The sequence below is a fragment of the Vidua macroura genome, chromosome 27 (genome assembly GCF_024509145.1).
Source record: "Vidua macroura isolate BioBank_ID:100142 chromosome 27, ASM2450914v1, whole genome shotgun sequence".
Classification (NCBI taxonomy): domain Eukaryota; kingdom Metazoa; phylum Chordata; class Aves; order Passeriformes; family Viduidae; genus Vidua; species Vidua macroura.
The window spans coordinates 3,182,643-3,195,275 of record NC_071597.1 but is presented as its reverse complement, the minus strand read 5'-3'; the positions used below and the strand labels follow the sequence as shown (position 1 = coordinate 3,195,275).

Genomic DNA, 12,633 nt, shown 5'->3' with positions numbered 1-12,633 from the left:
TTATTTCCTGTTTTTTTCCCATTTCTCCCTATTTTTCTCCCTGTTTTTCTCCCTATTTTCCTGGGTTTTTTTCCTGTTTTGTTCCCCTTTTCTCCCTGTTTTTCTCCTGATTTTTCTCCCTGTTTTCCTGCTTTATTTCCTGTTTATTTCCTGTTTTTTTCCCTGGTTTTCTCCCTGTTTTTCTTCCTGTTTCCCCCCCCCCCCCGTGGGGGTTCCTTTTCCCCAAAGCCGCAGGGGCTGGGCCGGGCTCCAAAAGGGGAATCAGCAAATCCTGGGGGCCCCAAAAACCCCAAAGGAGCTCCCTGGAAATCCCAAATGTTCCTGAAAATCCCAAATGGCTCCTGCAAATCCCAAATGCTCCTGGAAATCCAAAATTCTTCCTGGAAATCCCAAATGCTCCTGGAAATCCCAAATTCTTCCTGAAAATCCCAAACTGCTCCTGGAAATCCCAAACTGCTCCAAAAAATCCAAAACTGCTCCTGAAAATCCAAAATTCTTCCTGAAAATCCCAAACTGCTCCTGATGTTCTGGAGCTGTTTCTGACCCTTTGGAGCTTCTCCTGCACCTCTGGGACTCTTCCTGAAAATCCAAACCTGCTCCTGAAAATCCCAAACTCTTCCTGAAAATCCCAAACTCTTCCTGAAAATCCCAAACTCTTCCTGAAAATCCCAAACTCTTCTTGAAAATCCCAAACTCTTCTTGAAAATCCCAAACTCTTCCTGAAAATCCGAAGATCCTGATGTTCTGGGAACTGTTCTTGAAAATCTGAGACTGTTCCTGACCCTTTGAGGCTGTTCCTGATCCCCTGGAGCTGTTCCTGCACCCCTGGAGCTGTTCCTGACCCTCTGGAGCTGTTCCTGCACCCCTGGAGCTGTTCCTGCACCTCTGGAGCTGTTCCTGCACCCCTGGAGCTGTTCCTGCACCTCTGGAGCTGTTCCTGCACCTCTGGAGCTGTTCCTGATCCTCTGGAGCTGTTCCTGCACCCCTGGAGCTGTTCCTGCACCTCTGGAGCTGTTCCTGCACCTCTGGAGCTGTTCCTGATCCTCTGGAGCTGTTCCTGCACCTCTGGAGCTGTTCCTGCACCCCTGGAACTGTTCCTGATCCTCTGGAGCTGTTCCTGCACCCCTGGAGCTGTTCCTGATCCTCTGGAGCTGTTCCTGATCCTCTGGAGCTGTTCCTGATCCTCTGGAGCTGTTCCTGCACCCCTGGAGCTGTTCCTGCACCTCTGGAGCTGTTCCTGATCCTCTGGAGCTGTTCCTGATCCTCTGGAGCTGTTCCTGATCCTCTGGAGCTGTTCCTGCACCCCTGGAACTGTTCCTGCACCCCTGGAGCTGTTCCTGCACCCCTGGAGCTGTTCCTGATCCCCTGGAACTGTTCCTGATCCTCTGGAGCTGTTCCTGCACCTCTGGAGCTGTTCCTGATCCTCTGGAACTGTTCCTGATCCTCTGGAGCTGTTCCTGCACCTCTGGAGCTGTTCCTGATCCCCTGGAGCTGTTCCTGCACCTCTGGAGCTGTTCCTGATCCCCTGGAGCTGTTCCTGATCCCCTGGAGCTGTTCCTGCACCTCTGGAGCTGTTCCTGATCCCCTGGAGCTGTTCCTGCACCTCTGGAGCTGTTCCTGACCCTCTGGAGCTGTTCCTGATCCTCTGGAGCTGTTCCTGCACCCCTGGAGCTGTTCCTGCACCTCTGGAGCTGTTCCTGATCCTCTGGAGCTGTTCCTGATCCTCTGGAGCTGTTCCTGCACCCCTGGAGCTGTTCCTGACCCTCTGGAGCTGTTCCTGCACCTCTGGAGCTGTTCCTGATCCCCTGGAGCTGTTCCTGCACCTCTGGAGCTGTTCCTGCACCTCTGGAGCTGTTCCTGCACCCCTGGAGCTGTTCCTGCACCTCTGGAGCTGTTCCTGATCCTCTGGAGCTGTTCCTGATCCTCTGGAGCTGTTCCTGCACCCCTGGAGCTGTTCCTGCACCTCTGGAGCTGTTCCTGCACCCCTGGAACTGTTCCTGATCCTCTGGAGCTGTTCCTGATCCTCTGGAGCTGTTCCTGCACCCCTGGAGCTGTTCCTGCACCTCTGGAGCTGTTCCTGCACCTCTGCAGCTGTTCCTGCACCTCTGGAGCTGTTCCTGCACCCCTGGAACTGTTCCTGATCCTCTGGAGCTGTTCCTGCACCTCTGGAGCTGTTCCTGATCCCCTGGAGCTGTTCCTGCACCTCTGGAACTGTTCCTGCACCTCTGGAGCTGTTCCTGCACCCCTGGAGCTGTTCCTGCACCTCTGGAGCTGTTCCTGCACCTCTGGAGCTGTTCCTGCACCTCTGGAACTGTTCCTGCACCCCTGGAGCTGTTCCTGCACCTCTGCAGCTGTTCCTGCACCCCTGGAGCTGTTCCTGCACCTCTGGAGCTGTTCCTGATCCTCTGGAGCTGTTCCTGCACCTCTGGAACTCTTCTGGGAAATATGAAACTGCTCCTGACCCTCTGGAGCTGCTCTGGACACACGGACAGGACAGGGCTGGACACAGAGATATGGACAGGGCTGGACACACGGATAGGGCTGGACAGACAGACAGGGCTGGATACATGGACAAGGCTGGACCAACAGAGAGGGACAGGGTCAGGGATGGACAGACGTACAGGGCAGGGCTGGTCACAGGGACATGGACAGGGCTGGACAGACAGACGGACAGGGCTGGACACACGGACAGGGCAGGGCTGGACAGACAGACGGACAGGGCTGGACACACGGACAGGGCAGGGCTGGACAGACAGACGGACAGGGCTGGACACACGGACAGGGCAGGGCTGGGCACATGGACAGGACAGGGGTGGACACACGCACAGGACAGGGCTGGACACATGGACAGGGCTGGACACACGGACAGGGCTGGACAGACAGACAGGGACAGGGACAGGGCTGGACACACGGACAGGACAGGGGTGGACAGACAGACAGGGACAGGGCTGGACACACGGACAGGGCCGGACAGACAGACGGACAGGGCCGGACACACGGACAGGGCTGGACACATGGACAGGGCTGGACACACGGACAGGGCTGGGCACCCGGAGCCAGGACCGAGCACCGGGAACAGACGGAGAGCGAGCAGGAAGAGCTGGAGATGCACCGGGACAGGAATGGGATAAAAAACAACAACCGGGACAGGGATGGGATAAAACAACCGGGACAGGAACGGGATAAAACAACCGGGACAGGGATGGGATAAAACAACCGGGACAGGAACGGGATAAAACAACCGGGACAGGAATGGGATAAAAAACAACAACCGGGATAGGAACGGGATAACAACAACCGGGACAGGAATGGGATAAAAAACAACAACCGGGACAGGAACGGGATAAAACAACCGGGACAGGAATGGGATAAAACAACCGGGACAGGAACGGGATAAAAAACAACAACCGGGATAGGAACGGGATAACAACAACCGGGACAGGGATGGGATAAAAAACAACAACCGGGACAGGGATGGGATAAAACAACCGGGACAGGAATGGGATAAAAAACAACAACCGGGACAGGGACGGGATAAAACAACAACCGGGAGACGAATGGGGTAAAACAACAACCAGGAAATTGATGGGATAACAACAACCGGGACAAGGACGGGATAAGAGCAGCTAGGACAGGAACGGGATAAAACAACAACCGGGAAGGAACGAGAACAAAAATAATCGGGACAGAGATGGGATAAAAAATAACCAGGGATGGGATAACAACAACCGGGAAATTGATGGGATAACAACAACCGGGACAGGAATGGGATAACAACAACCGGGAAATTGATGGGATAACAACAACCGGGACAGGAACGGGGTAAAACAACAACCAGGAAATTGATGGGATAACAACAACCGGGACAGGAATGGGATAACAACAACCGGGACAGGGACGGGATAAAACAACAACCGGGACAGGGACGGGATAACAACTGGGACAGGGACGGGATAAAACAACAACCAGGACAGGGACGGGATAACAACAACCGGGAAATTGATGGGATAACAACAACCGGGACAGGAACGGGATAACAGCAGCCGGGAAGACAGCGCGGCCCGAGCAGCCCGGAACCCTCGGCGCATTCCCAGCAAACCGAGCAGGGATCGCTGCGCCTCCGCCGCCTCGAATCCCGATTTTAATCCGGATTTGTTTTGTTCGCCGATCCGAGGCGAAACTTTCCGGGCCCGTTACCGCGCGCTGGGGGCGGGCCCGGAGTCATTTAAAATGCAAATCGCCCGTGTCGCCGGGAGCGGCGGGCGGAGGAGGAGGAGGAGGAGGAGGAGGAGGAGGAGGAGGAGGAGGAGGAGGGCTGCCTTCCTCCCTCCCTACCCTCGCAGGAGGCAGCTCCGGGCCCCGCCGCCCCCTCCGGTGCTTCCCCCCGGTCCCCCCCATCCCCGACACCCCCGGGCCGGGCTGGGGGGGGGGGGCAGCACCTCTTCCCCTCCCCGCTAAACCCGGGGGGGGCCACCGGAGCAATCCCCGCAGTGGCCACGGCCGGGGGGGCTCCGCTGCTGCCCCAACTCCTCCCCCCGCCGTGTCCCCCCCCCCCGCTCCGCGGCCGCGCCGCACCGGCGGCGACACCGTTATTTGGAACAATAGCGCTAAAACAAAGCGCACCCCCCCCCACACACACACACCCCCCCGCCACCCCCATCCTCACCCCGCCCCGTCCCCGGGGGGTTCCGGGGGGCTCGGCGAGGGGCTCGGGGCGGGGGGCTCACCTTGGTGCACGGCCACATTGCAGCCGTGGCCGTCGCAGTAGACGAGCGGGTTCTCCGCCCAGCCGCGCTCGTCGGAACACACACAGCAGCCTCCCACCATCTCCTTCATACTTCCAGGAGGGTTTCCTGCCCCCCCGCCGCCCTCGGCGCGCTCCTGCTCCTCCTCCTCCTCCTCCTCCTCCTCCTCCTCCTCCTCCTCCGTGCTGCCCCCCTCCCCGCCTCTCCCGGGGGGGGGGGACAGCGGCGACAGCGAGAAGCCACAAGCGGGCGGGGCGAGGCGCTGATGGAGGGACCGGGGGACAGCGCGGGGACAGCGCGGGGACAGCGCGGGGACAGCGGGGGTGGCGGATGTGGCCCCGCGCCACAAAGCTCCCCCCCCCCTTTCTGCCTGTCCCCCCCCCCCTTTCTGCTCGTCCCCCGCGTTTATTCCCGTCCCCCGCGTTTATTCCGCCCCCCAGTTCGTCCCTGTCCCCCCCAGTTCGTCCCCGTCCCCCCCAGTTTGTCCCCGCGTTCCCGTCCCCCCCCCCCACTCCCGGTGCAATCATGGCGGCGCCGCCCGCACGCTCCGGTAAAATTTGCGGTTCACGGATCGCGGCGCGGTCGGGCGGGCGGGTTTGCGCGCGGCGGATATTTTGATTTTTGGGGTTTTTTTTTTTGACCCTTCCCCAACGCTCTGAGGATTTTGGGGTTCCTTTTTCCCCCTCCAGCCTCCTGTGCTCGGCTGGGATGGCGCTGTGGCTGCGCTCCCGATGGATGAGCCGAAAATGCCATTCTCCCGAAATTCCCGGCTCCCGGCTCCGGCTGCGCCAGCGGGAAATGGGATTTAACCCCTTGCACCTCGGGAAGGAGGAAAAATGTTCCTTCCCCTGGAATATCGGGAATGTTTCTTTATGAGATCGCACCTGTAGGAAACCAGTGAAGAAGTAAAATCCTGAATTATCGGGAATATTTATTTATGGGATTGTCTCTTCAGGGAATGAGTGAAGGGGAATTATCCTGGAATATCGGGAATATTTATTAATGGGATTGTCTCTGCAGGGAATGAGTGAATTGTCCTGGAATATTGGGAATATTTATTTATAGGATTGCCTCTGCAGGGAATGAGTGAAGGGGAATTATCCTGGAATATCGGGAATATTTATTTATGGGATTATGCCTGCAGGGAATGAGTGAATTATCCTGGAGTATCGGGAATATTTATTTATAGGATTGCCTCTGCAGGGAATGAGTGAATGGGAATTATCCTGAATTATTGGGAATATTTATTAATGGGATTGTCTCTACCGGGAATGAGTGAATTATCCTGGAATATCGGGAATATTTATTTATAGGATTGTGCCTGCCAGAAAGGAGTGGAGAGGAATTATCCTGGAATATTGGGAATATTTATTTATGGGATTATGCCTGCAGGGAATGAGTGAAGGGGAATTATCCTGGAATATCGGGAATATTTATTTATGGGATTGCACCTGTATGAAAGGAGGGAAGAGGAATAACCCTGGAATATTGGGAATATTTATTTATGGGATTGCACCTGCAGGGAACGAGTGAATTATCCTGAAATATTGGGAATATTTATTTATGGGATTGCACCTGCAGGGAACGAGTGACATTATCCGGAAATATCGGGAAGAGTTCTGGGATTGCAGCTGTAGGAACCCAGTGAAGAGAAGCGATCCTGAAACATTTATGGGAATTTTTATTTATGGGATTGCGCCTGCAGGAAATGAGTGAAAAATCCCAAATATTGGGAATATTTTTTTGGGGGGGGGTTTATTTTATTTCCCCCTCCTTGCACTCCTGGGGAGGTTTGGGATGGATTCTTGGCACAGCATTCCACCCCAAACACTCCAATCCCAAACCAGCCCCGAGTCCTGAGGAATTTTGGGGGATTTTTTGGGATTTCCCACCACTCTCACTCCGAATGTTCCATCATTTTCCAATGTCCCATTCAATAACCCCAATCCCAAAAGCAGAATTCTCCGTTTCCTCAGTTTCCCTCATCCCAAACCCCTCCGGAATCTCGGCCAGGCCCATCCTGGGATTTCCTTTAACCCAAACCCCAAAATTCGGATTTTTGACCCTTTTTGAGCTCCCCTCAAATGTTTTATCCACGATTTTCCCTTTATCCCAATCCCTGGAAGTCCCTGGATGGGATCAGGGCACAGAGCAGCTTTAATTAAAATATAAATTCCAATAAATTACATAAAATTCCATTTCAATTCCATGAAATTCAATTTAATCCCATTTAAATTCCATTAAATTCCATTAATTTCCATTTGAAGTCCAATCAATTCCATTTCAATTCCATTAAATTTCGTTTAAATTCCAATAAATCCCATTTAAATTCCATTTAATCCCATTTAAATTCCATTAAATTCCAATAATTTAATTAATATTTTTATTATTTAAATGATTTGCTAATTGTTAATTTTAGTTGTTATTTTTATTCTTTAAACTATTAAATAATTGTTTAATTGTTTTATTTGTATATTTCATTACATAAACTATTCAATAATGAACTATTGAGTGATTTAATTTGTATTTTTATTCTTTAAATGAATAAATAATTAATATTTGATGGGTTTATTTCTATTTTTATTCTTTAAATTATCAATTAATTAAATATTTAATGATTTTATTTGTAAGCTTATTACTTCAATTCTTAAATAATTTAAAATGTGATGATTTTATTTGTGTTTTTTAGTCTTTAAATGATTAAAACAGTGCCCAATGCCCAATGCCCATTGCCCATTGCCCAGTGCCCAGTGCCCAGTGCCCAGTGCCCAGTGCCCAGTGCCCAATGCCCAGTGCCCATTGCCCATTGCCCAGTGCCCATTGCCCAATGCCCAATGCCCATTGCCCAGTGCCCAGTGCCCAGTGCCCAGTGCCCAGTGCCCAGTGCCCAATGCCCAGTGCCCAGTGCCCAATGCTCAGTGCCCAATGCCCAATGCCCAATGCCCAGTGCCCAATGCCCAGTGCCCAGTGCCCAGTGCCCAGTGCCCAGTGCCCAGTGCCCAATGCCCAGTGCCCAGTGCCCAATGCTCAGTGCCCAATGCCCAGTGCCCAGTGCCCAGTGCCCAGTGCCCATTGCCCAGTGCCCAATGCCCACTGCCCAATGCCCAATGCCCAGTGCCCAGTGCTCAGTGCCCAGTGTCCAGTGCCCAATGCCCAATGCCCAATGCCCAATGCCCAATGCCCAGTGCCCAGTGCCCAATGCTCAGTGCCCAATGCCCAATGCCCATTGCCCATTGCCCAGTGCCCAATGCCCAATGCCCAGTGCACAGTGCCCAGTGCCCAGTGCCCAGTGCCCAATGCCCAGTGCCCAATGCCCAATGCCCAATGCCCAGTGCCCAGTGCTCAGTGCCCAGTGCCCAGTGCTCAGTGCCCAGTGTCCAGTGCCCAATGCCCAATGCCCATTGCCCATTGCCCTGTGCCCAATGCCCAGTGCCCAGTGCCCAATGCTCAGTGCCCAATGCCCAATGCCCAATGCCCAGTGCACAGTGCCCAGTGCCCAGTGCCCAGTGCCCAATGCCCAGTGCCCAATGCCCAATGCCCAATGCCCAGTGCCCAGTGCCCAATGCCCAATGCCCATTGCCCATTGCCCAGTGCCCAATGCCCAATGCCCAGTGGCCAGTGCCCAGTGTTCAGTGACCAATGGCCAATGCCCAGGTCCCAGTGTCTGCTGCCTCCTGCCCGGTGGCCTGTGCCCTCTGCCCTGTGCCCAGTCCCCAGTCCCCGCTGCCGGGTGCCCGGTGCCTGGTGCCCGCTGCCCTCTGCCCACTGCCCTCTGCCCACTGCCCTCTGCCGGCTGCCCGCTGCCCCGCACCTGGTGCCCGGTGCTCCCGGTTCCCGGTGTGCCCAGTGCCCGGTGCTCTGTGCCTGGTGCCCACTGCCAAATGCCCCGTGCCCGGTGCCCGGTGTGCCTGGTGCGCGGTGTGCCCGGTGCCCGGTGTGCTCTGTGCCCGGTGTGCTGTGTGCCCAGTGTGCCTGGTGCCCGGTGTGCTGTGTGCCCGGTGTGCCCGGTGCCCGGTGTGCTCGGTGCCCAGTGTGCCCCGTGCCCGGTGCCCGGTGTGCTCGGTGCCCAGTGTGCCCGGTGCCCGGTGTGCTCTGTGCCTGGTGTGCTCTGTGCCCGGTGTGGCCGTTGCCCGGTGTGCTCTGTGCCCGGTGTGCCCGGTGCCCGGTGTGGCCGGTGCCCGGTGTGCTCTGTGCCCGGTGTGCCCGGTGCCCGGTGTGCTCGGTGCCCAGTGTGCCCCGTGCCCGGTGCCCGGTGTGCTCTGTGCCCGGTGTGCCCGGTGCCCGGTGTGCTCGGTGCCCAGTGTGCCCCGTGCCCGGTGCCCGGTGTGCTCTGTGCCCGGTGTGCCCGGTGCCCGGTGTGCTCGGTGCCCAGTGTGCCCCGTGCCCGGTGCCCGGTGTGCTCTGTGCCCGGTGTGCCCAGTGCCCGGTGTGCCCGGTGCCCGGTGCCCGGTGTGCCCGGTGCCCGGTGTGCTCGGTGCCCAGTGTGCCCGGTGCCCAGTGTGCTCTGTGCCCGGTGTGCTCTGTGCCTGGTGTGGCCGTTGCCCGGTGTGCTCTGTGCCCGGTGTGCCCGGTGCCCGGTGTGCCCGGTGCCCGGTGTGCTCTGTGCCCGGTGTGCCCGGTGCCCGGTGTGCCCGGTGCCCGGTGTGCTCGGTGCCCAGTGTGCCCCGTGCCCGGTGCCCGGTGTGCTCTGTGCCCGGTGTGCCCAGTGCCCGGTGTGCCCGGTGCCCGGTGCCCGGTGTGCCCAGTGCCCGGTGTGCCCAGTGCCCGGTGCCCGGTGTGCTCTGTGCCCGGTGTGCCCGGTGCCCGGTGTGCTCTGTGCCCGGTGTGCCCAGTGCCCGGTGTGCTCTGTGCCCGGTGTGCTCTGTGCCCGGTGTGCCCGGTGCCCGGTGTGCCCGGTGCCCGGTGTGCCGGGCCGGGCCCGGGGCGGTGGCGCGGGGCGCGCCCCCAGCGTGGGCAGGAAGCGCCCGCGGCCCCTCGGGCTCGGAGCCGCATCCGGCCCGGGGCTGCGGGGGGCGCAGGAAACGGGGGGGGAGCGGGGAGAGGGGGAGGGGAGAGGGGGAGGGACAGGGGAGGGGAGAGCGGAGAGGAGGGAGATGGGCCAGGGGAGCGGGGGAGAGGCCCTGGACAGTGGAGGGACACAGGGGAACCTCCCGGGGCACGTCAGGATCCATCCCATCCCTGCATCCTTCCCTCCCGTCCTGCATCCACCCCTTCTTCCATCCATCCATGGATTCCATCCATCCATCCATGGATTCCATCCATCCATCATCCATCCATCCATCCATCCATGGATTCCATCCATCCATCCCATCCATCCATCCATCCATCCATCCATGGATTCCATCCATCCATCCCATCCATCCATCCATCCATCCATCCATGGATTCCATCCATCCATCCGTCCATCCATCCATCCATGGATTCCATCCATCCATCCATCCATCATCCATCCCATCCATCCATCCATCCATCCATCATCCATCCATCCATCCATGCATCCATCCATCCATGGATTCCATCCATCCCTCAGGACAGGCTGGACATTGGGATTTTCCAGAGGGACAAGGGGACAAGGACGGAGGGACAAGGGGACAAGGACGGAGGGACAGGACACTCGTGGCTGGCCCTGCCACGGGCAGGGATGGACGGGATTTTGGGCAGGAATTCCTGCCTGGGATGGAATTCCCAGAGCAGCTGGGGCTGCTCCGTCCCTGGCAGTGTCCCAGGCCAGGGGACAGGGCTTGGGCCACCCTGGGACAGGGGGAGGTGGCCCTGCCATGGCGGGGGTGGCACTGGAGGCGATTTCAGGTCCCCTCCCACCCAAACCATTCCAGGATCCTTCGGTTCCTCAGATCCACCAAATTCCCACCCAAAGGCCCGCGGGACCGGGGAGAGGGGACAGGGACAGGAGGGGACAGGAAGGGACAGGGGGGACAGGGAGGGACAGGGAGGGACAGGAGGGGACAGAGGGGACGGGGGGGGACAGGGGGGACAGGAGGGGACAGGGGGGACGGGGGGGACAGGAGGGGACAGGAGGGGACAGGGAGGGACAGGGGGGACAGGGAGGGACAGGAGGGGACAGGGGGTACAGGGAGGGACAGGGAGGGACAGGAGGGGACAGAGGGGACGGGGGGGACAGGGGGGACAGGAGGGGACAGGGGGGACGGGGGGACAGGAGGGGACAGGAGGGGACAGGGAGGGACAGGGAGGGACAGGGGGGACAGGGGGGACAGGAGGGGACAGAGGGGACAGGGGGGACAGGAGGGGACAGGAGGGGACAGAGGGGACAGGGAGGGACAGGAGGGGACAGAGGGGACAGAGGGGACAGGGGGGACAGGGAGGGACAAGGAGGGACAAGAAGGGACAGGAGGGGACAGGGGGGACAGGATCGAGATGAGTTGGAATTCCCTCCCCCCCCCCCCCCCCCCCCCCCAGTTGCTCATCAGGAATTCTGGGGCTGTGACCCGGGAATTAATCACTGCTGAGTGATTAATTGATTAATTAATTAATTAATTAATCAATCACGACTAGGCCCTTGGCAGACAAAAATCGGCCAAATTCTGACGTCTTTGAGCTTTCCCCCCCAAAAAATAATGTGGAAAAGTCACCGGCACCACTCCAGCATGAATCAGAAATAATTAATGAGTAATGAATGAGTAATTAATGAGTAATTAACGAGTGGCACCAATCAGCTCAGCCCTGACTCACATCCGTCCCGAGGCTGAAATATTTTTTTGGGGTTTTGCGAGCCCCAGGAATGGGAAATTTTGGGGTGTGAAGGAGTTCGGGATGGGTCTGAGGATTCCCCAGGGGCACTAAAACCAGCTTTAATTAAGCTCCGCATTAATTAAATCCGTGGATAAATTAAACCCGCGGTTCGCGAGCAGGGCGTGGAGCAATTCCGCGGCTCTGCTCCGCCAACAGCAGCAGATTTTTGGGGTGATTTCCTAATTTAGACAAACCCTCCGCGCTGTCCCCTTGCTCTGCTCCGCCCCGCCTCGGAGACAGCGGCGACACCAAAATAGCGACGGGACCCGGAACCGAAAGCGAGATTTGCGGCACCAAAGCTCCTTAAAGGGATTTGTGAAGGGTTTGCTCTGCCGGGACGGATTTGGGGTTTTTTTTGGGGGGCGTTTTCTCCTTTTCTGCCGCCGAGTTGTGGGGTTGGGGTGGGCGCGTTTTCCCCTGTGGGGTTCTGTCACTTCGGTCGCCTCAGGTGTGTTCATCAAGATTTAAATGAATAAATGTATTAATCTCATTTCCTTCCCAAATAAAGGATGTGAAGTGGTGAATCCCTGAATCCCAGGACAGGGAATGTTTATTTATGGGATTGCAGGAAAAGAGTAAAGAGAAATTATCCTAAAATATTTGGAATATTTATTTATGGGATTGCACCTGCAGGGAATGAGTGAAGTGATCCTGAGATATTGGGAATATTTATTCCCAATTATATATCCCAATATATATATTCCCAATATATTTATATATTCCAAATATATTTATTCCCCATTATTATATCCCATATTTATTTATGGGATTGTGACCGCAGGAAGGGAGCAGAGAGAAATTATCCTGGAATATTGGGAATATTTATTTATGGGATTGCACCTGCAGATCCCAAAATCTGCATCACGGCACCTTTGGGATATCCCGGGACACTCCCCTTGCCTTGGGCCCCGAACCAAACCCGGGAGCGATTTCCCAGCCGCATTCCTCTTTTTATGGGCAATAAATCTATGGGATAAATTCTAATGTATTGGGAATAAATTCACAAGATAAATTCTAATTTATGGGGAATAAATCCATAGGATAAATTCTAATTCCTCGGGAGTTAGAAATTCCCCCGGGAATTCCGTTCCAGCCCCAGGGGCCGCAGGGATGGGATGCC

At 56.6% G+C, this 12,633-nt stretch overlaps 1 protein-coding gene across 1 annotated transcript in view; it reads right to left on the bottom strand.

The window, feature by feature from the left end:
- MLLT6 (MLLT6, PHD finger containing) overlaps positions 1–4,847 on the bottom strand; it is a 42,757-nt gene extending 37,910 nt beyond the window's left edge. The window contains 1 exon segment of the mRNA XM_054000438.1: positions 4,728–4,847. Within this exon segment, the coding sequence (XP_053856413.1) occupies positions 4,728–4,836 (109 nt within the window). The 5' untranslated portion in view covers positions 4,837–4,847.
- Between the last annotated feature and the right edge of the window lie 7,786 nt (positions 4,848–12,633).